Genomic DNA, 27,984 nt, shown 5'->3' on the forward strand with positions numbered 1-27,984 from the left:
TCAATATTTAATCATCATATATTTATTGATTTGACAAGTTGCTCAGTCTTCAGTGTTTATGTACTGTACATGTTGTTTCTTGTGGATGTATTTTATCCAGATCGATGGAGTCAGTTGTAGCATCTCGAGGGATTGAGCGAAACATGATTCCCTGTGAGGTGAACGAGAGAGATGTGCTGGACGACTGCCACACACACACACACACACACACACACACACCCTTCTCTTGACCCAAACACAGTTAGAGTAAGGTGAGCACTTCTGCCAAGTCACGCAAAGTTGGTTTTAGCGTATAATTTGTAACATGTTCTGAATGTAAACAGACTCTCACTGAGGGCCGTTTGTGAGCGACGGCGACTGACGGGCCTCACACTAAAAAAGACATGATTCATTTATCAGATAAAAGGTTTGATTCGAATCCATCTGGACTTTACAATCAGTGTGTTTCATCACCGTCTGCAAATTAATCTTAGAATCACTTGTCATTTAATAAAAATGTCTTGTATCTCTATGATAAAAGCTCAGCTTAAACGTGTCTCACATTCATCTGGCATTTGTTCGTTTGTTTGTTGGTCATGTGGTCGAAAGCCTTCAGCACATAACATGAGTTCAGCATGTTTGAGTCCAAATAAAATCAAAACCGTGGGCGATTCTGGCAGTGGAACCTGTGGACACGTCGATTGAGTTTTATCAAAGCTCTGAATCTAAATGGGACCTGATAAAGTCTAAAACAACACAGAGATTGATCACATATGGGCGAATCCCTCGAGACCATGACCGGCTCAACATCGAAAGAAAAAACACTTTTTATTTTTGCCTAACAAAATTAAGCCTATTTTTAGGATAACTGCATCAGAAAATTATTTTCATGACAACTAAATGCAGAATTCAACCCATAAATTCTCATTACTGTAAAGCAAAATAAAGACATAATGAAATACATTCATAATGTAAAAATCATAATGGTCCTAAAAACAGGTTTTGTTTTAGGGTAAAATGTGACTTAGACCAGTGTTATTTTAGTATTACTGATATACTATTATAGTTTTTAATTAATATTTTGAATGTTTTCATTTATATATTTTCTGTTTTAAGTAGTTTTAGTAACTGTGTTGTGAGTTTTTGTCATTTTTATTAATATGTTTAAATAGTTTTTATAAATTTTTATTTCAGTTTTAATTTTAGTTATTTAAGTACATCAAGCTAAGCTTTATGAATGTGGCCTTGGCAACTAGCTGAAAAATATTTTATTCTATTTCAGTTAAAGTTTATATTTTAAGTTTTAATTTTAGTTAATAATGTTTTCTTGAGATTTATAGACACAGGTGACTTGCATAAATTGAATAATTCCAACAACATGTCCAGTTTCACCTGCAGATAGAGTTGCAGTAATTGCACACAGCAGGAATCAGTCCAGATGCAGGGATGGGTCCATGTGACCTCTCATGAACCAATCACCAGACGGCAAAGACAGGAAGTCCACACGCACCTGAGCAGCTAACAGTCCTAGAGTGTGAGAGACGTTACATTTTAAAAGAGTGATTAAATTGCTCTATGAATTCATTAATGGATTTAATAAACCCCTTAAAACCAGCAAAATTAAAATGGAAAAGAATTTGGGTAAAAACAAAAGGGATTTCATATGTTTCTATGAGGATCAAAGCGGTTTCTCCTCCAGAGGGCGCCGGCTGTCCTTTATGGACACGTCTATAAAGGTTTGTATGTTTAAATAGTTACCAAGGGCTAATATCTGAGGTCATCTCTAGAAAACGTCTAAATAAATTGCCTCATCATGATAGTTATTGTCCAGCCTCGCCTGTGCTCGGAAAAGTAACACGTACCATGTGACAATGTCACTTCAGCAGCGGTCTGGATACCAGTGGCTTGCGCTATAAAACTTTAATGGACTTGAAAGTCATCATGAAACCAAAACTGACAATTCTTGTTTTTTATGTAGTGTTTATTCTAAATGATTCATCGGCGCACATCATTATTGTGTTAAATTCATGTTCCTCATAATCTTGAATCAGAATATCTTCTCCTCCCTCTGCAGTATCTCTTCTCTTCTCTGATGACGAGGGCGGGGCAACCTGTCACTCACATGAGATCCACCAATAGCAAACCACAACCGTCCAATCAGTTCCCCACAGACAAAATCAAAATCATTTGTTCTTGTTTGAGAAGCGTTTCACTCGGCACAATAAACAACACTGTCATGCCGACTTTAACGGAGTATCGTTAATCATTTAAGAATAGTAATAAAATCTGCTACCTGAGTGAACAGAAGAATCATGGCGGAGATGATCAAAACCGCTGATCAACAGATGGACAGAGAAACATTATTACCAGACGTTCAGAGATGTTATAAAAAAATATTTTGTGTGTGTGTCATTGCAATAAACCTACAACAGTCTGATGAAGTGAAGCGCTGGCAGATCTTCAGAGCAGTTTCATGCCGTTTTAATCATTCTCTCTAATATTATTTATCTCTGTATCTGTGATGGAGTGCCTCTCCGCTGAGTCAAAAGGATCTAGTATCGTTCACCTCGGATCACATCAGTGTGTTATTGTCTTCATCTGAATCTGCTGTGACCAGCCAAACAGCCTCATTCATCCTCACCACAAACAGATGGTGACAAATTAAAAGTATTAAAGGCAATCGGTACGTTTTCTCTCTGCCAAATGATCAGCGCAGGCCGTGTGAAGTCCAGATGCGTTAAACAGACGTGCCCACACAGACGGCTGGAGCTCCGGATACTTGGGAAAAAATGGAGTTCTGAAGATTCAGTTTAATCTGAAGCATCTGCAGGTCTTTTTGCAGGGATTCAATGGTGTCATTGGGAAAAGGGACTCTGGCTTTGAGGTCTTCATATATTTCTCCAGAGTGACGGTAGAGAAGAGAGGAAGACTCGTCCAGATTCTCCTCACACGTCACTGGCCAATCAACCTGAAACAAATGGTGGATTAAAGCAATAAAATTCACTGTAAACCATAGTAAGTTGTAGTAAATTGCACAATGCATTCGTTATAGCTAAAACGATAAAGATATGGTTCTAAAAATCATAATAAATATAAAAGAATAGCACCACAACTATAATGATAACAGCACAGAGAAACAATATTATTGGAATCACTTTCAGAACAATTTTTTTCCAGCTGATAACCGATAAAAACGTTGACAGCCAATCAGAATCCATCCTGCTTATTTAAAGCGGTAGATGTTAAAACTGCAGCGCGCTTCAAATAAACAGAACGATATCATGCGCTGGTGTGAACGCTAATAAAGTTATCATTATCCGCTTGTTAAGTCGTGACGTAAGGAACGCCGTTTCTGGGTCCAAGCCTCGACTCGTTCACTTGAAAATGCCATTGCGACGGCCGTTTATCAGCGGTATTTATTCATATTAAACGTTTAAGTTTTAAATGTTTAACTTTTTTAAATGTTAGTCTACACAACAGTCTCCGTGCTCACAGCGTCAGAGACATTAATATTTTAACGATTTATAAAAGATGAATAACTGTCTGGCCATCTGGGATTTTGGTATGGAGATAAAGGTTATGATTATTATTTTTTGATAGTATTACACCACATCGTGTGTGTATATTAGCACAATCTGTTGTTTTCTTGTGGTACGAGATAGCGCGTTTGGACCCGGAAGCGCTGCCGCTTGACGTCAGACTTAACAACCGAATAGGTGTGAACGGGCCTTCGAACCGGCTCAACCAATCAGAATCAAGGACCGGTGTCGAATTTCGACCCCCTGCCAAATTATTACCCCCCTTGTTGAAGTCGCTAACTAATGACCTAATCTTAACCCCACCCCTAATCCTAGCCCCTCCCCCACACCTACTCCTAAACCTAACAATACTAGGGGGGGTAATAATCTGGCACAACACCGGAACTATCCGATTTATAATACACTGTAAAGCACTGTACATATATAAAATGTCTTAAATAAGATTAAAAAAACAACAACAAAACGTAATGGATCACAAAAACTCACGATAATGTCACATTTCATCCCAAAAATATTTAAATATTTTAATTCTACATAAAATAAGGCATATTATTAGGACCAGATGTGTTTGTTAATATGTTTTGCACTGTGATATTATTGCATCATACAACAATATAAAACTAGCATTAATCATATGCAACAAATACTACCATGATGTATAAATAATTTACATTATTTTATATCATTATATCTGTTTTGTTTTTTGATACACGAGAATTTGAAGGGAAAATGTGCTGGATTGTCATAATATCACAATGCAAAGGTTTCCCGTCGCTCCATGAGTATTTTAAGTGAATATAAACATAATAATTTATAATTTTGACCCGTCAGTTTTCTTTAAAAAAAAGTTTTAAAGGCTTAAATGTGAGGCTTATCATTTTATAAAACCTTTTGTTTGTCAAAACATGTATTAAAGTTGTTTAAATCGTCGTTTTTACCGTCATTTTATTATGGGTTGTACATGGTGACGTATTCATCGCCACAGAACTTTTGGCGGGATTTCGTGAGACTCATCCAATAATGACATTTAACGTTACATATATTAATAATTATAGTTAACTTAGCTGATTTATTCTGGTTAATGCTCATTTGAACTCACCAGTCCTTGAGATTGAATATATTCGTCCAGGGAGCAAATATTCGTCTGTTTCTCCATCTCAAACAACAATCCGCGTCTGTTGCTAGGTAACCGCTCGCAGCTCTTCCTGCTTCCTCGAGCTTGTGAGTGTTTCCGGCGCGCAGTGCACACGTGGTATTGTTGTCATCACTTTTACAGTCTATGGTGTGTGTGTGGAAGCGTTGGTTTGGCTGTCATGTCGGGTGGGGACTGCGTTACTGCGGGGGAGAGGAGCTCCCTGAGCGGCCTGCTGCTCGCCTCGCACACCCCGCTGGATGACGCGCAGCGCGCGGGCCGGATGAAGTGCTCGCGGTGCGGCGCGTCGCGCATGTTCTACTGCTACAGCTGCTGCGCGTTGGTCGGGCTGGAGCCGCGGGACGTTCCGAGCGTCAAGGTCCGTGAAAACATCACATTAAACCGCTGTAGAATCATTATTCTCACAAATAACTTCATACTGAACAAGTTAGTATAATGACTTAAATAAAATTAAATTCTAACTGTGCACCTTTAAAGGAACAATTATTAAACCAAAAGTGTAAATTCTGTCATCATTTACTCACCATCATGTCTGCATTTTTACATTCTATGAAAGTTTTTGGAGACTGATGCTGTCAAGCTCCAAAAATAACAAGATTCTGAAATTTAAATCATGAACGTAATCAAATTTATCTGAATTTTCCAGCACTGAAAGTCACCATGAAATCAGAATTGACCATTCTTATTTTTTATGGAATATTGCAGTGTTTATTCTAAATGATTTATCGTTTTTTGTTCCTGGTAATCTTGAATCATAATTTCCCCTCTTGCAGCATCTCTTCTGTTCTCTAATGACGGGAGCGGGGCAACCTGTCACTCACATGAGATCCACCAAAACCATCCAATCAATTTCCCAGAGTCAAAATCAAGCCCCGCCCTACATTTTTCTTGTTCGAGAAGCCGTTTTATTCGGATTAGGGAAGAAAAAGATCAGCGCCGTATAAAGAGAAGCAGAAATCTCACTGCTTCTTGCATGTGCCGAATTTAAATATGCACAAATGGAGCTGTTATTAAGTTAATTTGTTGACCAACCTAATTCTTCATGACTTAACTGTCTTGTAGGAATTTTTGGTTTGGAATTATGAGTAAAATAAGGTCTGTGGTGAACATTACTGGAAGAGACTTGAACATTTTGGCCTTCGACATAAAAGTTACTCAATAAATCCAAAACCACTTTTCTAAAAATCCCACAGGAAACTCAAGGCTGCCAAACGCTCATTCTTTTCATATTTTTTTTTTTTTTTTTTTTTTTACGAATAATGATTTGAGAGACTCAGTTCCTCATATGAATAAACGTCTCTTTACAAATATACATTGAAGCGTTTAGAACTGTTCTTCTGAAGTGCATGGTGTTTGTTAAAGCTCATGAAACGTTTGTCTGCCATTTTCAGCTGCCGGTGAAGATTGACATCATCAAACACCCCAATGAAACAGACGGCAAGAGCACGGCGGTGCAGGCCAGACTCCTCGCGCCGCAGGACGTCACCATCTACACGTACCCCTGCATCCCTGAGTTGGACCAGAGCTCAGAAAACGTAAGCAAAACCCCTGTGAACCCGCCGTGTGCTCAGACCGCCTCGGGTAATACAGATGCCTGTTCTTCCCACAGATCGTGCTGGTGTTTCCCGGTCCAGATGCAATGACGGTGGAGGAATTATGGGAGTATTTTTCTGCTGGTGGAGCGCAGAGAGCAAAAAGATTAAAGGCGGCTTCTGAAACTCGCGCCTGCCCTATCCAGAGAGTGGTTTTCATCGACAGCACCTGGAACCAAACCACCAGAATCATCACGGATGAACGTCTTCAAGGTGCCAGCAGATTCTCTCTCATCTTTAGGGCTTTTCACACTTGAACTAGTTAACCCTGGGTCATTTTAAACCTGGGTTAACAGAATCCTGGGTTATCTTGCTTCACGTTTCACATTGCTCCTAATTTACCTGAGATTAACAATTAATCCTGTTTATTTTTACGCTGACATTTCACATAATACATTCCTCAAACCTTGGGTTAACATTATCATTTGTCTTGGGTTAAAGTTATTTGCCCTGGGTTAACATTACTTGTCTTGGGTTAAAGTTATTTGCCCTGGGTTAACATTATTATTTGCCTTGGGTTAACATAATTTGCCTTGGGTTAAAGTTATTTGCCTTGGGTTAACATTATTATTTGTCTTGGGTTAAAGTTATTTGCCCTGGGTTAACATTATTATTTGTCTTGGGTTAAAGTTATTTGCCTTGGGTTAACATAATTTGCCTTGGGTTAAAGTTATTTGCCCTGGGTTAACGTTACTTGTCTTGGGTTAAAGTTATTTGCCCTGGGTTAACATTATTATTTGTCTTGGGTTAAAGTTATTTGCCCTGGGTTAACATTATTATTTGTCTTGGGTTAAAGTTATTTGCCTTGGGTTAACATAATTTGTCTTGGGTTAAAGTTATTTGCCTTGGGTTAACATTATTATTTGTCTTGGGTTAAAGTTATTTGCCCTGGGTTAACATTATTTGTCTTGGGTTAAAGTTATTTACCTTGGGTTAACCTTACTATTTGCTTTGGGTTAAAGTTATCATTTGCCTTGGGTTAACATTATTATTTGCCCTGGGTTAACATTACTTGTCTTGGGTTAAAGTTATTTACCTTGGGTTAACCTTATTATTTGCCCTGGGTTAACATTATTTGTCTTGGGTTAAAGTTATTTGCCTTGGGTTAAAGTTATTTGTCTTGGGTTAAAGTTATTTAACATTATTTTACCCAAGGTTAAAAGGGGGGTTTTACAACGATGATAACCCGGGGTTAAGCGCAGTGTGAATAGCCCTTTTGTATGTGTTTGTTTATCTCATGTACCTTCATTGATTATTGTTATTTCTCTACAGCTTTACCAAATGTGGAGCTCAAGAGCAGAAGAACCTGTTTTTGGCGGCATCAGAAAGGCTGTCCGGACACGTACCTGGCCACAATAGAGGCCGTTTACTACTTCCTGAAGGACCTGCACAGCCATTACTTCTCCGAATACACGGGAGAATACGACAACCTGCTGTTCTTCTTTTCATTCCTGCATAAACTGATCAATAAAGCCAAACAGGCTGCTGGGAAAGTGTGACGAGAAACTCACGTCTGATTTATTTCAACGCAATGGATGCATTTTGTCACAGTGAGATTTGAATATTTTTATTTACAAGTCAAAGGCTGCATGCATATTCCCAGTGTGGCTGAAACATTCACTGATTGTATTTTTAAGGCACTTCAATGTGTATTTGACAATAAACGTTTTCTTGTACACTTGTCTCGTGTCATGTTAGTAATAGGCCTCTCTGATTTTGGCCTGTAAACTGTCGCAGGTCTTCTTGGCGTCTCCCAGGAGCATGGCAGTGTTGGGCTTGTAGAAAATGGGGTTATCGACCGCAGCGTAGCCCACACCTAAAGTGCGCTTCATCACGACCACCTGCACACAAACACACACACACACTGATTCACACGGCTGCTGTTGTTCGTACGGCACAATCTGTGTATAATCACGGAAAAACCTCACACCTGCTTGGACTTCCACACTTCCAGTACCGGCATCCCGGCGATTATGGAGTTTGGATCTTCCTGTGCTGCGGAGTTGACGGTGTCATTGGCTCCGATCACGAGTGTCAGGTCAGTTTCTGCACATGCCACACAAACACACACAGAAGAACAATAAGAGAACGGTTCAGACGGCCGCTCTATTAGAAGCTCTCATGCGATGGGATCGTGTTTCTCCCTCGTTCTCTACATGCTTATCTGCTCCGGCTAAACAAAAACACGTGCTGCCCTCTGCCTCTGACCGCAGAGACGCCAGTTGCGGCAACTCGGGGTTGCATGTCTAGGCACAATTACATAATCAAAATGAATTATTACAAAGATCAGACTCCACATGTGTCCCAACCGCTGCCAAACAACTTCACAGCAGTCTGTGGATCATCGGCTCATCCGTCTGACGGGCTGCATCTGTACCTGACAGATATGAGATGTGTTTCACACTGTAAGCGTAAACAATCCACTGACTGAACAGTCAAACCGGCAAATAACTCGATTGCTACTTTGTATTTAATGGAAATCAATGAGCATAAAAATTGGCTATTAGTATTGCTATATTTTTTTGAAAGAAATTAATACTTTTATTCAGCAAGGATGCATTAAATTGATCAAAAGTGACATTATGTTCAAATAAATGCTGTTCTTTTGAACTTTCTATTCATCAAAGAATCCTGAAAAATAAAATGTATGATGGTTTCCACAAAAATATGAAGCAACACAACTGTTTTCAACATTGATAATAATCATAAACGTTTCTTGAGCAGCAAATCATCATATTAGAATGATTTCTGAAGGATCATGTGACACTGAAGACTGGAGTAATGATGCTGAAAATTTAGCTTTGATCACAGAAATAAATTACACTTCACTACATATTCACAGAGAAAACAGCTGTTTTACATTGTAATATTGTTTAGTGATTTTTACTGTATTTTTAATCAAATACATTCAGCTTTGTTGACAGGAGTAAATTACATTTTTCAATATATTCACATGAATAACAGCTATTTTAAATTGTAATAATATTTCACAATTTTTAAAAGTCTTATTGACCCAACACTAGAGTTTACGGTCAGATCAGTTATTTAAATACAGAACGAATTTAACACATTTGATTACTGTAAGTAAAATGGATGAGGAAAATAAAGGAAAAAACAGAGTTAATTTGAAAAATGTGTGTCTCATTGTGCAGTGATGCACTTTGCAAAACAGTGTCAGACTGCAAATCGGCTCTTTTGATGAACATGCTGTTAAATCTGACCTGGGAAATCCTCATTGATCTCATCCATCTCTAGAACCACGTCGTACGGGACGCCGGCCTCAGCCAGGAGCACATTGAGCTGTCCGGGCATGCGTCCGGCCACCGGGTGAATCCCAAACCTGACAGACACACACAGATGATAATCAACTAGTGCAGATTCATCCTATTATGAGCTTTATAATCAGAACAATTCAACATGAAACTTATCAACAGTTGATTCAGTAACACTTACTATAGTAAAAACCACAACAAAAAAAAAATATTACTCAGTATTTTTGTCTTGTTTTCCAGTAAAAATATCTAAACATTCTTAAATCAAGGTACATTTACTGGAGAAGCAAAATGACTGAAGATATTAAGTCTTGTTTGCAGAAAAAAATATCAAAATGAAGTGAGTTTGTGCTTAAAACAAGAACAAATATCTGCCAATATATTTGTCAACTGTTTTATCATGCATTTAGTTAGTATGCTTGTAGAATGTTTTAGTACATTGCTAGCATTAATTAGCATGTTACTACCGACTTAACAATTGCTAACATGTTGCTAGCATGTTTCAACTCTTTGTTTGTATATTTTAACATTGTTAGTATGTTTTAACACATTGCTAGCATGATTTAGCATGTTGTTAGCATATTGGTAACATGAATTAACACATTGCTAACATGTCTTAGCTTGATGCTAGCATGTTTTAGCATGTTGTCAGTATGTTTTAACACATTGCTAGCATGACTTAGCTTGATACTAGTATTTGTGATGCTAGCTAACATGTTTCTAATATGCTTCAACTTTGTTAACATTTTAACATGTTGCTAGTATGTTTTAACACATTGCTAGCATTATGATTTAGCATGTTGTTAGCATGTTTTAACACATCGGTAACATGAATTAGCACATTGCTAGTATGTTTTAACACATTGCTAGCATGAATGAGCATGTTAACATGTTTTAACACATTGCTTGCATGATTTAACATTTTAGCACATCTATAACATGAATTAGCACATTGCTAACATGATTTAGCATTCTGGTAGCATGTTTAACATGTTGCTAGCATGTTTAACACATTGTTAGCATGATTTAGCATGTTGTTAGCATGTTTTTGCACATCGGTAACATGAATTAACACATTGCTAACATGATTTAGCATGCTGGTAGCATGTTTAACATGTTGCTAGCATGTTTAACACATTGTTAACATGACTTAGCTTGATGCTAGCATGTTTTAACATTTTGCTAGCATGACTTAGCTTGATGCTAGCATTTTTAACGTTGCTATCATAAATTAACATGTTACTACTGTCCTAGCAATTGTTAACATGCTAGTATGTTTTAACACATTGCTAGCATGAATGAACGTGTTGTTAACATGTTTAACACATTGCTAGCATGATTTAGCATTTTGTTAGCATGTTTTAGCACATCATAACATGAAATAGCACCTTGCTAGTATGATTTAGCATGCTGGTAGCATGTTTAACATGTTGTTAGCATGTTTAACACATTGCTTACATGACTTAGCTTGATGCTAGCATGTTTTAACATGTTGCCAGTTTAACACATTGCTAGCATGACTTAGTTTGTTACAAGCATTTTTAACATTTTGCTATCATTAATTAACATGTTACTACTGTCTTAGCAATTACTAACATGTTGTTAACATGTTTCAACTCTTTGTTAACATATTTTAACATTGCTAGCATGGTTTAGCATGCTGCTATCATGTTTAACATGTTGCTAGCATGACTTAGCTTGATGCTAGCATGTTTTAACATATTGCTAGTGTGTTTTGACACATTGTTACCATTAATGAGCATGCTACTAACATGTTTTACCACATTGCTAGCATGATTTAGCATGTTGTTACCATGTTTTAACACATAGGTAACATGAGCATGTTGCTAGTATGTTTTAACACATTGCTAGCATGGCTTAGCTTGATTTAGCACATTGCTAGAATGAATTAGCATGTTGCAAGCATTTTTAACATAATACATTTACTGGCGAAGCAAAATGACTGAAGATATTAAATCTTGTTTGCAGAAAAATTTATCAAAATGAAGTGAGTTTGAGCTTAAAACAAGAACAAATATCTGCCAATGGGGTCAGAAAAATAAACTTCTTTCAAAGGGAAAACAAGATGATTTTTCTGACTCCATTGGCAGATATTTGTTCTTGTTTTAAGCAAAAACTCATTTAATTATGATCAATTTTTCAATTAAACGACGTAATATCTCAAGTCATTTTGCTTTAAGAATGTTTAGATATTTGAACTGGAAAACAAGTCAAAAATACTTTTTGCAGCGTATAAATTATGCATAATTATGCAACTAACCCTAACCATAATCACGTAGTAAGTACATGTTGTTAATTAATATTACTCAGAACTTATTTGTATAAATACACTCTAACAAGGGCACCTTAAAATAAAGTGTAGCCGTTTATTCTCCATGCAATAAATTCTTGCTTCTCCACCATCTGCGGTGTAAATACTCTGAGAATGTTTTACACTTTCCCTCTTTATTTACAGAAAGGCTGCATTTTTACCAGCGTTTTTTTATTAGACACAGATGTGTTTTGTCTTCTCTTTAACAGAATTACGCTGCTGACCTGCCAAGTATTCAAGACATTAAAAACATTGGATGTGTGAGAGTTCAGCATGCGATTATTTTTGGAGGTTATTTTGATGTTCTCGCTGATTTAAGAGGTCATGATCTGAAGGACATGAGCTGCGTCTGACCTCACAGTCTTGCCCTGCTCTCTCAACATCTTCACCATGTCAGCGATTGGATACTGAGCCTTGGCTGCGCACAGACCCCAGCCTGTCCGAGAGAAAACACACACACACACACACTTCATGTAAGTTATTAATCTTCTGTCTTTTCCCAGAATCTTGAGTAGCGTGAGGTCATGGAGGAATCCCCTAAACCCTTTTCACTTGATGTTTCAAGATCCACATTTGCTTCAAGTTTCCTGCTAATAACGGCAGGAGCGTGGAGAATTGTGTCATCAGCCGCGTGTGTGCGGACTTTCAGGGAAATCCGTTTGATTACATTCAGATTGCAGAGTTTCCTGAACTCCAGATGTCTCCCTACAGGACGATCGCGTGTGGAGACGAGACACGCACATGTGTGACCCGTGTTTCAGGCTGCTCAACATCACTCTTAGGCTCTTCTCGCTCAGATTTCTCATCCATTTCTCTCTCGTTTTGAGTCGAGACTAAAGATATTATGTATAAGCAGCTAACAGGGAACGTTCCTTTAACGTTAGCATAACCAAGAAAAAAATGTTTTTAAAACATTTTTAACGCTCAGAGAACATTCAAGTTTTATAACTTAATGGGAACGTTAACAAAACGTTCTTAGAACATATTTTTGTTAGCATGACTTTCAATTAGCGTCTCAGTTAAACAGCTTTGGGGTGCGCGATATGACCAAAATTTTAAACGGATACGCGTCACTTTAATCATGTGATACACATCAGCTAATATCAATTAGGTTTGTCACGACGCCAAAATCTTATAAACTTAAACCTTACAGATTCATAATCCTCAAAATCACAACAAACCAAATGACTAACTTCAGCTGTCAACTAAAAAATAAAGTTCATTGGGACAGACTTTTATGTTGGCTTGACAAAGTCTTGTCTTTTAGGGTTGTTAGCATGTTTTATCATGCTGTTAGCATGTCTTAGCATGTGTCTAGCATTATTTTGCTTTTCGCTAGCATGCTTGTAGAATGTTTTAGTGCATTTCAAGCATGAATTAACATGTTACTACCATGTCTTATCAACTGCTAACATGTTGCTAGCATGTTTTAACACTTTGCTAGCATGTTTTAATATTGCTAATATGTTTTAGCACATTGTTAGCATGATTTAACATGTTGCTAGCATGTTTTAACACATTGATAATATGATTTAACATTTTGCTAGTATGTTTTAACACATTGCTAGCATGACTTAGCTTGTTGCTAGCATGTTTTAACATGTTGCCAGTGTCTTAACACATTGTTAGCATTATTTAACATTTTGCTAGTATATTTTAGTGCATTGCTTGAATGAATTAACATGTTGCAAACAAGATTTAGCATGCTGCTAACATGTTTTAACATTTTGCTAACATGTTTTAAGACTGCTAGTATGTTTTAACACATTGATAACATGTTTTTATCATGCTGTCAACCTGTCTTAGCATGTGTCTAGCATTATTTTGGTTATTTTGGTTACATTATATGTAACATGTTTTAACACATTGGTAATATGAATTAGCACACTGTTAACATGATTTAACAGGCTGCTAGCATGTTGCTAGCATGTTTAACACACTGCTTACATGTTTTAACATATTGTTAACATTCTTTAGCATGTTGCTAGTATGTTTTAGCACATTGCTTGAATGAATTATCAAGTTGCAAGCATGATTTAGCATTCTGCTAACACTTTGCTAGTATGTTTTAAGATTGCTAGTATGTTTTAACACATTGATAACATGAACGAACACATTGCTAGCATGATTTAGCATATTGTTAACAAGTTTTAGCACATTGGTAACATGAATTAGAGCATTGCTAGCATGATTTACTGTAACATGCTGCTAGCATGTTGATATTATATTTTAACACATTGCTAACATGGCTTAGCTTCTTGCTAGCATGTTTTAACATGTCACCAGTATGTTTATCACATTGCTAACATGAATTAACACATTGCTAGAATCCATTGGCAACATGAATTAACACATTGTTAGCATGACTTAGCGTGCTGCTAGCACATTGCTAGTTGCTAGTATGTTTTAACACATTGAGAGCATGAATTAGCTTGTTGCTAGCATGTTTTAGCACGTTTTTAGCATGTCCTAAGCTAGTTGCTAGGCTTTGCTAGTGGTAGATACTTGGTTTATGAAGCTGCTCTATTAGAGTTAGTAGGGTTTTGACCCCTTCTATAGCTTTTTTTGTAGTTTTGATCGTCCGTTTAACGAAAACTGTAAGTCCGATCAGTCCACCAGTCTAAAGGTCCGACCTGAGTTTAGTGGATCTAGCTTTAAAGCTCTAGGAGGAGACAGTAACTAAATTAAGTCTCAGAAAAAGAAGAAACCTAAACAGGATTTCAGTATGTTGGCTTTGTCAAGACAACATAACTATTATACTGTACGTATATCCAACTGTACATATACTCAAATAAAACAATATAGTAAATCTCATCTGGAAGATGTTTATATGTGTTTTTGCAGGTGTGTCTGGAAGTCAGCAGGAGAAACGTGTGTGTGTTAGTGTGATTCCCCCTGCTGGTAGATGTTGCAACTACACCATTCAATATCTTTTTCCATTGAACAATATCTGTGTGTGCGCTAACATCTCAATATATTATTACACACACTTTATCAGTGCCAGATTCTCATAATTCAGGCTCTCACTGCCAAGGCAAGCGGTCACTATCCCTTCATCCTTTGACAAACACTGACCTCTAGTGTTCAAACGCCTGAGAAACAGCTTCCTAAGTTCAGTGTGACAGGATTTGATGCATATAATCTCTTTTATCAGCTCACCTCACTGATATTTATTTTAATTCACCTCCTCAACAGCTGTTTTTATATTTGAAGAACCAGGATTCACACGGTCATGTGTGTGTGTGTGTGTGTGTGTGTGTCGCACCAGGCGTTATAATGATGCTGTTGGCCTCTTTGATCATCTCGATCGACTGCTCCACGTTGACTTCTGTGTGCGTGCCGACGATCTCCATGGGCTTCCCGCCGGCGGTGGACGTGGTCCCGTATCCTCCGAGGATGACGTTCGGCAGCGAGCGGTTCATGGCCTGCAGAAGACACACACAGGTCATCGTCAGAGCTGGAGGATCTCCTCTGGTTTCTCACACTAGGCTCATGGTTACTCACCACACACATGATGTAAGACAGGATGGCACCAGATGAGCCAATCAGAGCGCCGACGATGGTCATGAGGTTGTTGTCCAGCAGGAATCCCTCGGCACACAGAGCCCAGCCTGAGTAACTGTTCAACACCGTGATGACCACGGGCATGTCGGCTCCTCCGATGGCTGCGGTGAGCGTCACACCCTACACACACACACACACACACACACACACACACACACACACACACCTGTGTTACATTGACCTTCCCACAAGGAGTTCAGATGGGCAGCGGTCACTGTGTTTAAGGTTTCTCAGCACTAAAATAAACTAAAAATATTTCTTATCAAGATCTGGGAATCTTTTTTTATTTTAATTCATTTTTTTGTCTTGAAGAACCAGGATTCACATGTTCATGGAAAACATGGATATATGAGGAAGCCTCATTCTAAAAGTGTGATTTCTAGACCTGGAAAAGTCTTAAAACTTAAAAATCTTTAAAATATGTAAAAAAAATTTTTTTATTTTTGTTAACACTTTACAATAAGGTCTGATTTGTTAACATTAGTTAATGCATTAATTTTTAATTTTACTAGTTTTGCCAAGCTCTAAAATATTTTGTCTGGTAGAAAATGTGAGTAAATTAATATTTATAATATTTAAAATTATGTTAATTTAAAATATGTAAAATATTTTAACAATATTTATGATATTTAAAATTATGTAAAAAAAAAAAAACAATATTCAAAATAAAAATATTTTTAAAAATTAAATATAAAAAATATATTTGGTAACACTTTATAATAAGGTCTAATTTGTTAACATGAGTTAATGCATTAATTTTTAATTTTACCAGTTTTGCCAAGCTCTAAAATATTTTATCTGATAAAAACTGTGAGTAAAACAATATTTATGATATTTCAAATTATGTTTAAAAAAATTTAAAATATGTAAAATATATTAACAATATTTATGATATATACCAATAATTATGATATTTAAAATTATGTAAAAAAATATATATATATATTTTTACAAATTAAATATAAAAATTAGATTTGGTAACACTTTACAATAAGGTCTAATTTGTTAATGCATTAATTTTTAATTTTACTAGTTTTGGCAAGCTCTAAAATATTTGATCTGGTAGAAATTGTGAGTAAAAATATTTTTTAAAAATAATGTAAATATTTAAAAAAATATATATGTTAAATATATAAAATATTTTAAATAACAAAATATTTTAAAATAGAAAAATATATTTGGTAACACTACAATAATTATTTTAACATTAGTTAATACATTAACATGAACTAACAATAAGCAATATATATTTTTTTTACAGTATTTTTATTTAAATTTGTTAATGTTAGTTAAAAATGTTTATATTTATTTCACGGTACTTTACCTAATTTTAACAGATATAATTTTTGATCTTTAAAATGTATTAGTAAATGTTGAATTTAACATTAACTAATAATAATAAATGCAGTAGAAGTATTGTTATTGTTAGCTCATGTTAACTAATGAAACCCTACTGTAAAGTGTTACTATATATTTTAAAACGTGTTGTTCATGATTGTTTTAAGGAGTTGACCTCTATGACCTTTCCAGTTGTTTTTATAACTTGATAAGGTTTTTGAAAAATCAATGAATCATTCAATCTAGTTTGTGAATCAAAGAACCGACTTCGCTCACACATCAGACAAACACGTGTTTGTGAGGTTCAGCGCACCATGATGGTGGAGAGGCCGGAGACGCCCAGCAAACAGCCCATGCCTGTGTTGAAACTATCACTCAGCATGAAGGGAACCATCCCGCCCACCGACGCCGCCATCAGACCCGCGTTCAGCATGTGACGGCCCGGCAGCAGCAGAGGAGACGAGTCCAACACACCTGAACACACACACACACACCAGTTCAAACTATTATTTCAGGCTTTACAGGGCTAAACATCTCATTTTGTAGGAGAGAACGAATTAAATGGCTTTAATTTCAATTAACCCACCTTGTAATTTCCCGTAGGCCACCAGAGAGCCGCTGAAGGTCACTCCGCCGATGTATGTGCCCAGATACGCCACGATCTTCAGCACGCCGGCCGATGGATGGACGTCCAGGTGCGGCTGCTCGATCATGAACTCGGCGACGCAGGTCAGAACCGCCGCCAGACCCACCAGACTGTGGAACGCGGCGACCAGCTGAGGCAGATCCGAGATCTCGATGCGCTTGGCGATGGTCAGACCTGATCATGTGATCAAACACACACACGAACACACACTTTAAACCACGATAAACCACAATCATTTTCTTCAAACGTCATACTTTATAAATTTGACAAATACAAAATGCAAAAAATATGTGTGTATTTTTAATAATGTTAAAACGGTGTAATTTATGAACGTGCTTTATCCGTGTGGTTGTGAGTGCAGTGCGCCTGCAGAGAGACTCCGCCCACACTCTCTTCTGATTGGCTGTGATTTTAGATTGATTTGATTGCGAGCGCAGTGCGCCTGCAGAGAGACTCCGCCCACACAGTCTTCTGATTGGCTGTGATTTTAGATTGATTTGATTGCGAGCGTAATGCGCCTGCAGAGAGACTCCGCCCACACACTCTTTTCATTGGCTGTGATTGATTTGGTTGTGAGTGCAGTGCGCTTGCAGAGAGACTCCGCCCACACTCTCTTCTGATTGGCTGTGATTTGATTGATTTGGTTGCGAGTGCAGTGCGCTTGCAGAAAGACTCCGCCCACACACTCTTCTGATTGGCTGTGATTTTGGATTGATTTGAATATGAGTGCAGTGCGCCTGCAGAGAGACTCCGCCCACACTCTCTTCTGATTGGCTGTGATTTTAGATTGATTTGATTGCGAGCGCAGTGCGCCTGCAGAGAGACTCCGCCCACACAGTCTTCTGATTGGCTGTGATTTTAGATTGATTTGATTGCGAGCGTAATGCGCCTGCAGAGAGACTCCGCCCACACGCTCTTTTCATTGGCTGTGATTGATTTGGTTGTGAGTGCAGTGCGCTTGCAGAGAGACTCCGCCCACACTCTCTTCTGATTGGCTGTGATTTGATTGATTTGGTTGCGAGTGCAGTGCGCTTGCAGAAAGACTCCGCCCACACACTCTTCTGATTGGCTGTGATTTTGGATTGATTTGAATATGAGTGCAGTGCGCCTGCAGAGAGACTCCGCCCACACTCTCTTCTGATTGGCTGTGATTGATTGATTTGGTTGCGAGTGCAGTGCGCTTGCAGAAAGACTCCGCCCACACTCTCTTCTGATTGGCTGTGATTTGATTGATTTGGTTGCGAGTGCAGTGCGCTTGCAGAAAGACTCCGCCCACACACTCTTCTGATTGGCTGTGATTTTGGATTGATTTGATTATGAGTGCAGTGCGTTTGCAGAGACTCCGCCCACACTCTCTTCTGATTGGCTGTGATTTTGGATTGATTTGATTATGAGTGCAGTGCGTTTGCAGAGACTCCGCCCACACGCTCTTCTGACTGGCTGTAATTTTGGATTGATTTGGTTGCGAGTGCAGTGCGCTTGCTAAGAGACTCCGCCTACTCTCTATTCTGATTGGCTGTAATTTTGGATTGATTTGGTTGCGAGTGCAGTGCAGAGAGGCTCCGCCCACACGCTCTTCTTATTGGCTGTAATTTTGGATCGATTTGGTTGTGAGTGCAGTGCGCTTGCAGAAAGACTCCGCCCACACACTCTTCTGATTGGCTGTGATTTTAGACTGATTTTGACACGTCTGATGTGGACAGACTGGAATCTTATCGCATCACGTCTGGTTAGGACACGGTGTTAGTCTGGGAATCAACAATAAAATCCAGTGCTGAGGCAGGAATGAGCGGTTCTTACCCAGAGTTCCACCTGTTGCCATTGCGAGGGACATCTGCGACAGGAGTTCTGGTGAGGGTTTCAGAGCGCCCAGCGTAGCCGCGACGCCTCCTGCCACCCCGATCATGCCCAGAGCGTTACCCAAACGACTGGTGCGCTGAGTGGAGAGACCGGCGAGAGCTCCGACGCAGCACAGACCCGAGCCCAGGTACATCATCTACACACACACACAGATTATAGAGTCATGTGACTGTCACAGACATCACCATCACACGTGCAGCACCTGCTCAATGCTGTATCCGCCGGCCACAGACGCCCCGTATCCACCCACAAACACCAGTCCGGGCAGCGAGTAGAGATAGTTGTGCTCCGGAGGGTCCGTCGGCCTCTTAAACATGTCCAGCATCCTCTGGGTGATCAGGAAACCACCTGAAGATCACATGATGAAGCATCAGTACTGTGTGTGAGCTGTGACCCGTTAATAATATAACTGCAATATATATAAATATAGTTTTGCTCTGACCTGCGATGTTGATGGAGGACACAAACGCAGCGAGCAGAGCCAGAGATTCAGGCACAGAAGAGGGAGTCAAACCTCCACCCATCAGCACCAGCCCACCGACCGCCGTCAGACCTGCACACACACACACACACATCAGTACACACACACACACATCAGTACACACATGATCACGCACACCTGTGTGAGCCTCACCTGAGATGGCGTTGGTCACTGACATGAGCGGCGAGTGCAGTGCCGGCGTCACACCCCACACGGTGTGATATCCCACAATTCCCGCGAGGCCAAAGGTCGTCACCATCTGAGTGAAGGCAGCATTGGGAGAGGCGATTCCCAAAGCCAACACGGTCGAGAGACCTTGACAGCCACACAGAGAGAGAGAGAGAGAGAGAGAGTGTTCATTTGTTCATTCATTAATTCATTCGTTTGTTTGTTCGTTGTTGTATTTTATTGTCATATCAGTTTCACAGGCTATTTCATGCAGGTACAGATTCAACATTCAATAAATACAAACATTTAATAAACTCGACTTAGAGAAAGAAAAAAAAGACTAAACAATTTTGTACAAACATAATAACTCTATAAAATATTCTTCACTTGATCTTGTGATAAAAAAAATCAGTTATTCTGGATGTATTTTACAAAACAAGTCCTTCAAAGTTTGTCCTGATTCGTTTGTTTGTTCATGCATTCAATCAATTTATCTGTTCATTCATTTGCATCATTCATTCATTCATTCATCTGTTTCATTCATTCATTTGTTTAATTTAGTCATTCATTCATTTGTTCATCCATTCATTCATTCATTCATTCAATTATTTGTTAATTTAGCCATTCATTAGTTCATTCATTCATTCATTTGATCATTCATTCATTCATTCATCCGGTCATTAATTCGTTTGTTCGATCATTCATTCATTCATTCATCTGTTTCATTCATTCATTTGTTTAATTTAGTCATTCATTCATTTGTTCATCCATTCATTCATTGTTCATCCATTCATTCATTTATTCATTCAATTATTTGTTAATTTAGCCATTTATTAATTCATTCATTCATTCATTTGGTCATTCATTCATTTGTTCGATCATTCATTCATTCATCTGGTCATTTATTCGTTTGTTCGATCATTCATTCATTCAGTTATTCATTTTTTTCTTTCATTCCTTTGTTAGTTCATTTAGTCTTTTATTCATTTGTTTGTTCATTCATTCGTTCATTCATTCACTCACTCATTTGTTCATTAGTTCATTAATTCATTTGTTCATTCAATCATTCATTCATTCAATTATTTGTTAATTTAGCCATTCATTAGTTTGTTTATTCATTCATTCATTCAGTCATTCATTCGTTTGTTCGATCATTAATTCATTCATTCGGTCATTCATTTGTTTGTTCATTCATTTAGTTATTCATTAGTTAATTTGTTGTTTCATTCTTTTGTTAGTTCATTTAGTCTTTTACTCATTCGTTTGTTCATTCATTCTTTCATTCATTTACTCATTCATTCATGCACTCACTCATTTATTCATTAGTTCATTAATTCATTTGCACATTCAATCGTTCATTCATTGGTTCATTCATTTGTTAGTTCAGTTCATTCATTAATGTTCATTATCATTCATTCATTCATTCATTCGTTTGTTCAATCATTCTTATTCAATCATTCATTCATTCCTTTTGTTCATTGATTGATTCATTCATTCACTCTTTCGTTTGTTCATTCATTCTTTCATTTGTTATTTCATTTCGTCTTTCATTCATTTGTTCGTTTATTCATTAATTTATTTGTTCATTCATTCATTCATTCTTTCATTTGTTTGTTAATTTCATCTTTCATTCGTTCATTCATTCGTTCATTCATTTGTTCATTCATTCATTCATTTGTTCATTCATTCATTCATTTATTTGTTAGTCCATTTCGTCTTTCATTCATTCATTCATTCATTCATTCATTTCGTCTTTCATTAATTCATTCATTGTTCTTTCATTCATTCATTCATTCATTAATTTATTTGTTAGTTAATTTCATCTTTCATTCATTCATTCATTTGTTAGATTTTAGTCATTCATTCATATGTTTTTTCATTCATTCATTTAATTCGTTCATTCAGTCATTCGTGTGATTTCTGACCTGTTGTGTAGACGCCCGCTGATGTCATTGTGCGTTTAAAGGGGGAAATTACGGCCTGTTTCTCAGCCTCCAGCTCGGCGACGCTCTTGATTTTGGCGGGTGCCGGCGGTGGGGTGGTTTTTGGCAGCGGTGCGGGAAAAAGATTCTGACCTTCCTAGAAACAGGAAACAAAATATGAACATACATATGAAAAAAGTTTATGGTGAATTTAATAAGATTTTGTGTGATTTCTAATGTCATGCACGTCACAGGAGTGAGTTTATTTGGGTTTTGATTCACCTTCATCACCATAGTCCCTCTGATCACATGATCCAGCGTGCCGTAATCAAACTCCTCCGACGGCTCGAAGTGGAAGAACTCTTTATCAGGGCTGATGGCCTTCAGCAGCTTTATGATGTTGTTGGAGTAAAGCGAGCTGGACTGCGTGGGCATCTGACTGGGCAGATCCGTGAAGCCGATGTGTGTCACGCCCTACACAACAAACCAGCAGCACACGTCAGATTCACTCCACGACGCCACTGTCGCCACACGCTGATGTACAGATGCACAGATACCTGATGGACGTAAAGCTGTCCAGGTTTGGTGGTCTCGATGTTTCCCCCGGCCTCCGCCGCCAGATCCACCACCACTGATCCGTCCCTCATGCTCTCCACCATCTCACGCTTTATCAGCACTGGAGCTCTTTTACCTGAACGCGACACGACACACACGTCACAATAAAATGTGATACAAGACTTTTTTTTTTGTATTATATATATATATATATATGTGTTTGTGTTCACCAGGAATTAGAGCCGTGGTAATGACGATGTCGACTTCCTTGCACTGTTTGGCAAACAGATTCATCTCGGCCTCCAGGAACTCTTTAGACATTTCTTTGGCGTAACCTCCGACCCCTTCGCCAGACTCGGCGATGTTCACTTCCAGTGGCTCCGCACCGAACGATTTGAACTGCTCCAGAGCTGCCGGTCTAACGGGAGACAGACAGACAGACACCGATCAGGACGGCTTCATTCTGATCTCAGTCAGTCAGACAGATAAAGTGCCGTCTCACACCTGGTGTCGAATCCTCTGACGATGGCGCCCATTGATTTCGCAGCTCCAGCCGCAGCAAGACCCGCGACACCACCACCGATGACCAGCACCTGCACACAAACTTCTGTTTAACTCCATTTACTTCAGTAATCCTTCTCTGAGAGCTTGTTTATTCACTCATGGCCTCAAAATATATTTGGACAATTAAGTCACACTTAAAAATGTCTGAATGTCATTCAATCAAAAAGTCAAAACAGATCTAGAGTTTTAAGTTGTTAAAGTCTTATGAATTCAATTGATTAAATGAATGCATTTGATTATTAAAATTTAGTTAAACCATTAAAATGGAATCCAGAAAAATTAAAACAGAAAACACAGAATTTGGGAAAAATAAAACAGAACTTGAGAAAAAAAAATAAAACATATTTCATAGGCCCCTAAAAATTAAATGTTTGCCTTTTGATTACTAAAATGTAAAATAAATAAATAAATAAATAAATAAAACAGAATTTGGGGGTAAAAAAACATTTAAAAATTTAGAAAAAATTAAAATAGAAAAAAAAAAAGAATTTGGAAAAATAAAACTGAAAACATATTTCACAGAGCCCTAAAAATTTAATGTTTGTTAAACTTTAAATAAATTGCTGTTAAATTGTACAAGTTTCATGATTTTAATTAATTAGACGTGCTTTTTGATTCCTAAAATTTAGTGTAACCATTTAATGGATAACCATTAAAAAAAATCCAGAAAAATTAAAATGTAAAAAAAAAACAAAAAAAAAAAACACAATTTGGGAAAAAATAAATAAAATTTGGGGAAAAAATAAAACATATTTCACAGGGCCCTAAAAATAAAATGTTTGCTTTTGCTTTCTGAATACTAAAATTAAAAAAATAAAAATAAAACAAAGGAAAAACAGAATCCAAAAAAAAACAAAAAAAAACAACAACAACAAAAAATGAATTTGGGGGTAAAAAAAACATTTAGAAAATGTAGAAAAAATTAAAATAGAAAAAAAATAAAAGAATTTAGAAAAAAAATAAAACTGAAAACATATTTCATAGGGCCCTAAAAATGTAATGTTTATTAAACTTTTAATAAATTGTTATTAAATAGTACAATTTTCACGATTTTAATTAATTAGATGTGGACTCATTTAACTTAAAATTAAAATAGAATGGAATTACTAAAATGATTACTAAAATTTAGTTTAATAATTTAATGGAATCCAGAAATATTGGGGGGAAAAATAAAACATATTTCTTAGGGCCCTAAAGATGTAATTTGTGTTAAACTTTTCATAAATGGATGTTAAATTGGACAAGGTTCATGATTTTATTAATTAGACATGCTTTTTGATTATTAAAATTTTCAGACCAAAAAATGGAATAAAAAAAAATTAAAGTCAAACAGACTTTATAGAGCCCTGGGATCCTGACTGATGAGTGACGATCAGCCGGTTTTACATGTGACTGAAGTGAGCAGACGTGTTTACTGTACCTTCGCCGGAGGAACTTTTCCAGCCGCTGTGATCTGACCCGTGAAAAACCTTCCGAAGTGATTGGCTGCGAGAACCACGGCCTTATACCTGCCGACGAGAGCGACACGAATGAGATTTGATCATCACACAGATTTCCACAGAGAGCGCGGGGCGCGTCAGTCTCACCCTGCGATGTTGGCCATGGAGCTGAGGGCGTCGTAGCCCTGTGCGATGGTGACGCGCGGCACCTGGTCCATCGCCAGCACCGTACAGCGCTGTTCGCTCAGCCGCTGCATGAGCTCGGGGTTCTGCGCCGGGTAGATGAAGCTCACCAGGGTGGATCTGGGCTTCAGCAGCTCCGCCTCGTGGACCCGTAACCCCTCGTTAAACACCGGCGCTCGAACCTACGGCACAGAGTCCACTGCCGTCAGCAGAACTGAGCAGATGCGGGATATGAACAGCTTTATCCTCACCTTCAGGACCAGATCTGATCCAAACGCTCCCTTGGTGTCGGTGATCTGAGCTCCAGCGGCCCGATACTGATCATCAGAGAACTTTGCTTCACGTCCAGCTCCGGATTCCACCTGCACCCTGAAGCCCTGTTTGACCAGCAACTCCACACCCGCGGGCGACACGGCCACCCGCCGCTCCTTCTCAAAGATCTCCTTAGGGACTCCCACCAGCACATCTTTATACTTCACACCTGACACACACACACACACACACACACAAGAGAGAGACAGGAAGAAACCAACTACAGTAGGAGCATCCCAGAAACTGCATAGAAACCACCTAGTAATGTGCTAACAGCTCAGAACACCTCTGGCAACCACATAGCAACGCCCCGGCAACTGGAAAACACCTGAGCACTGTAGTGGTTTTGGACGGCAAATATCACTCACATTATTATCAGAAAAAGTATAAATCTAGTGAGAATTTCTATTGACCAGAGTTATTATCATTAACTAAAACTAAAACCAAAAAAAAAAAAAAACAGCTATTAAATTAAATGAAAACAGCATTTCTCATTTTCATTTAGTTTAATTGATGTACTAAAATAACTAAAACTGAAATACAATTAAAAAAAATGACAAAAACAACATTACTAAAACTTTAACTAAAACTAGGAGAGTAAAGTTTGAAGTTTTAAACTTAAACTAAAAATCTTAAAGTGGTTTTAAAGTTTGAATGTTTTGAAGGCAATAAACTCTATCAGAACATTGCTAACATGATTTAGCATGTTGCTAACATGACTTAGCATGTAACATTTTGCTAACATTATTTAAGATTTCTAACATGTCGCTAACAAGATTAGAACATTGTTAGCATGATTTAACACATTGCTAACATGTTGCTAACATGACTTCGCACATTGCTAGCATGATAAGCATGTTGATAGCATTATTTAACATGTTGTTAGCATGTAGTAAGCAAGATTTAATATGTTGTTAACATGATTTAGCATTTTCCTAGCATGACTTAGCGTGTAACATGTTGCTAACATTATTTAACATTTCTAGCATGTCGCTAGCAAGATTAGAACATTGTTAGCACATTGCTAACGTTTCATGTTGCTAGCGTGATTTAGCATGTTAACATGATTTAACATGTTATCATTTTGCTAACTTGATTTAGCATATTGCTAACATGTTGCTAGAATTGCTAGCATGATAAGCATGTTGTTAGCATTATTTAGAACATTGCTAACATGATTTAACATGTTGCTATCATGACTTAACATGTTGCTTAAATGACGACTTAACACATTGCTAACATGCTTCTACCATGATTAGCATATTGTTAGCATGTTGCTAGCATGATTTAGCATGTTGATAGCATGATTTAACAAGTTAGCATGTTGTAAGCAAAATTTAATGTTGTTAACATGATTCAGCATTTTCCTAGCATGACTTCGCATGTAACATGTTGCTAACATTATTTAACATTTAGCAAGATTAGAACATTGTTAGCATGATTTAACACATTGCTAACATGTTTCCAACATGATTTAGCATATTGCTAACATGATTTAGCATATTAAGATGATATAACATATTAGCATTTTGCTAACTTGATTTAGCATATTGCTAACATGTTGCTAGAATGGCTTAACACATTGTTAGCATGCTAAGCATGTTTGCTAGCATTATTTAGAACATTGCTAACGTGATTTAACATGTTGCTATCATGACCTAGCATGTTGCTTAAATGACATGACTTAACACATTACTAACATGTTTCTAGCATGATTAGCATATTGTTAGCATGTTGCTAGCATGATTTAGCATGTTTTATGTAAGATTTAATATGTTGTTCCTAGCATGACTTAGTAGGTAACATGTTTTGCTAACATGATTTAACATGTTGTTAGCATGTTGCTAGCTTTATTTAACACATTTGCTAAGACGATTTAACATGTTGTTAGCATGATTTAGCATTTTGCTAAGTCGGATCAGTTAGAAAAGATATAGCAACTGAAGGCCTGAGCCGAGTTTGGTGGAAGTAGTTTTAAAGTTCTAGAAGGAGATACTGTTTAAATTTGGCTCAAAATAATAATACTCTTAAATAGTAAGCTTTTTCAAGCCAACTTATTTACAATGAAAACAAAAATAAAAAAAACTAATTAATATTTTTTTTAAAACTATAATAGTATCCATATATTACCATAAACTTTTATGAAAATGTTGTAATAAGACATTATTTAGAGCAGCAGTTCTCAAACAGGGGGCCTCAGGATGACTTAAAATTGTTAAAATTAATATATTATTATTAATACAATTAATATTATCATTAATAAATTTAATAAATAATTAAAATAATTTATTAAAATGCTAAAACAAATTATAATAATAATAAAAAATGTTCACCACTCAATAACTAATGTTTATGTTTGTTTTCCAGTTTCCAGGGGCTCTGAATATGTTGTTAGATAATGGGGTCAAAAAGGTCAAGACGCACCGATTTAGAGGCTCCCACAATGCTTTTTTCCCCAGGTTTTACTGTCTACGTTACAATGCAACAGTGGGAACATTTTGTACACACACAGACGGGCGGATCAGCTAACACATTTCTCTCCATAATTGGCGACATCCAATCAGAGCGAGGCAGCAGACATTATTAGAAGCTCATTGGCAGAGATCCAGTGCCCTTGCGTACTCAAGCACAAGTGAAAGGGAAGTGACATGCAGTGCGCACTTCTCCTTTAACTGACCTCTCTTATCTCCAGCACAGAAAGACTAAATCACATGTGTTATGACTCTCAACACTTTCAGCTGTAAATAAGACGCTCTCTTTCCCACTAGCCACGCGAGCAGCAGTTTCAGATCTCACCTTTAACAGCCTGTTGATCACACAGAACAGAGAAGGTCTGGAAGAATCTCCTCGCCGGCCGCTGCACCGAGCAGCAGGTCACACAGCGCAGCAGACACGACATGTCTCAGGCGTCTCTGAGGAACACAGCACACACTCTCAACAGCACACACACACTCTCCGTCAGACGCAGACACGCATGTTCTAGCAGCGGCACGACCGGACACAGACTGCAGGCCTGTAGGGTGACATCTGCCGCTCTCGGACGGCCACGCGAGACCAGTGACGAGAGAGCAGGGAAAGATGCCAA

At 37.8% G+C, this 27,984-nt stretch overlaps 2 protein-coding genes and 1 long non-coding RNA gene across 3 annotated transcripts; 1 reads left to right on the forward strand and 2 right to left on the reverse strand.

Moving 5' to 3' along the window:
• LOC127499691 (uncharacterized) lies at positions 1–4,849 on the reverse strand. Its single transcript, XR_007926163.1, has 4 exons — positions 4,618–4,849; positions 2,407–2,947; positions 2,273–2,313; positions 1–1,506 (listed from the first exon to the last, which is right to left on the reverse strand). It is a non-coding gene; the product is annotated as an uncharacterized LOC127499691 (long non-coding RNA).
• On the forward strand, positions 4,727–7,939 carry dtwd1 (DTW domain containing 1). The gene is made up of 4 exons (XM_051870155.1): positions 4,727–5,029; positions 6,063–6,206; positions 6,281–6,476; positions 7,536–7,939. The coding sequence occupies exons 1-4, from the start codon at positions 4,832–4,834 to the stop codon at positions 7,760–7,762; spliced, it is 765 nt and encodes a 254-aa protein (XP_051726115.1). The 5' UTR covers positions 4,727–4,831; the 3' UTR covers positions 7,763–7,939.
• Positions 7,754–27,979, reverse strand: LOC127499674 (NAD(P) transhydrogenase, mitochondrial-like). Its single transcript, XM_051870138.1, has 21 exons — positions 27,696–27,979; positions 24,839–25,068; positions 24,552–24,769; positions 24,386–24,473; positions 22,906–22,994; positions 22,632–22,819; positions 22,404–22,537; positions 22,129–22,320; positions 21,850–22,003; positions 19,910–20,071; positions 19,718–19,828; positions 19,478–19,623; positions 19,216–19,411; positions 17,356–17,589; positions 17,083–17,243; positions 15,372–15,551; positions 15,133–15,292; positions 12,222–12,303; positions 9,485–9,603; positions 8,194–8,309; positions 7,754–8,104 (listed from the first exon to the last, which is right to left on the reverse strand). The coding sequence occupies exons 1-21, from the start codon at positions 27,796–27,798 to the stop codon at positions 7,958–7,960; spliced, it is 3,210 nt and encodes a 1,069-aa protein (XP_051726098.1). The 5' UTR covers positions 27,799–27,979; the 3' UTR covers positions 7,754–7,957.
• Positions 27,980–27,984: the final 5 nt, after the last annotated feature.

Source organism: Ctenopharyngodon idella, chromosome 18, assembly GCF_019924925.1.
Source record: "Ctenopharyngodon idella isolate HZGC_01 chromosome 18, HZGC01, whole genome shotgun sequence".
Taxonomy (NCBI): Eukaryota; Metazoa; Chordata; class Actinopteri; order Cypriniformes; family Xenocyprididae; genus Ctenopharyngodon; species Ctenopharyngodon idella.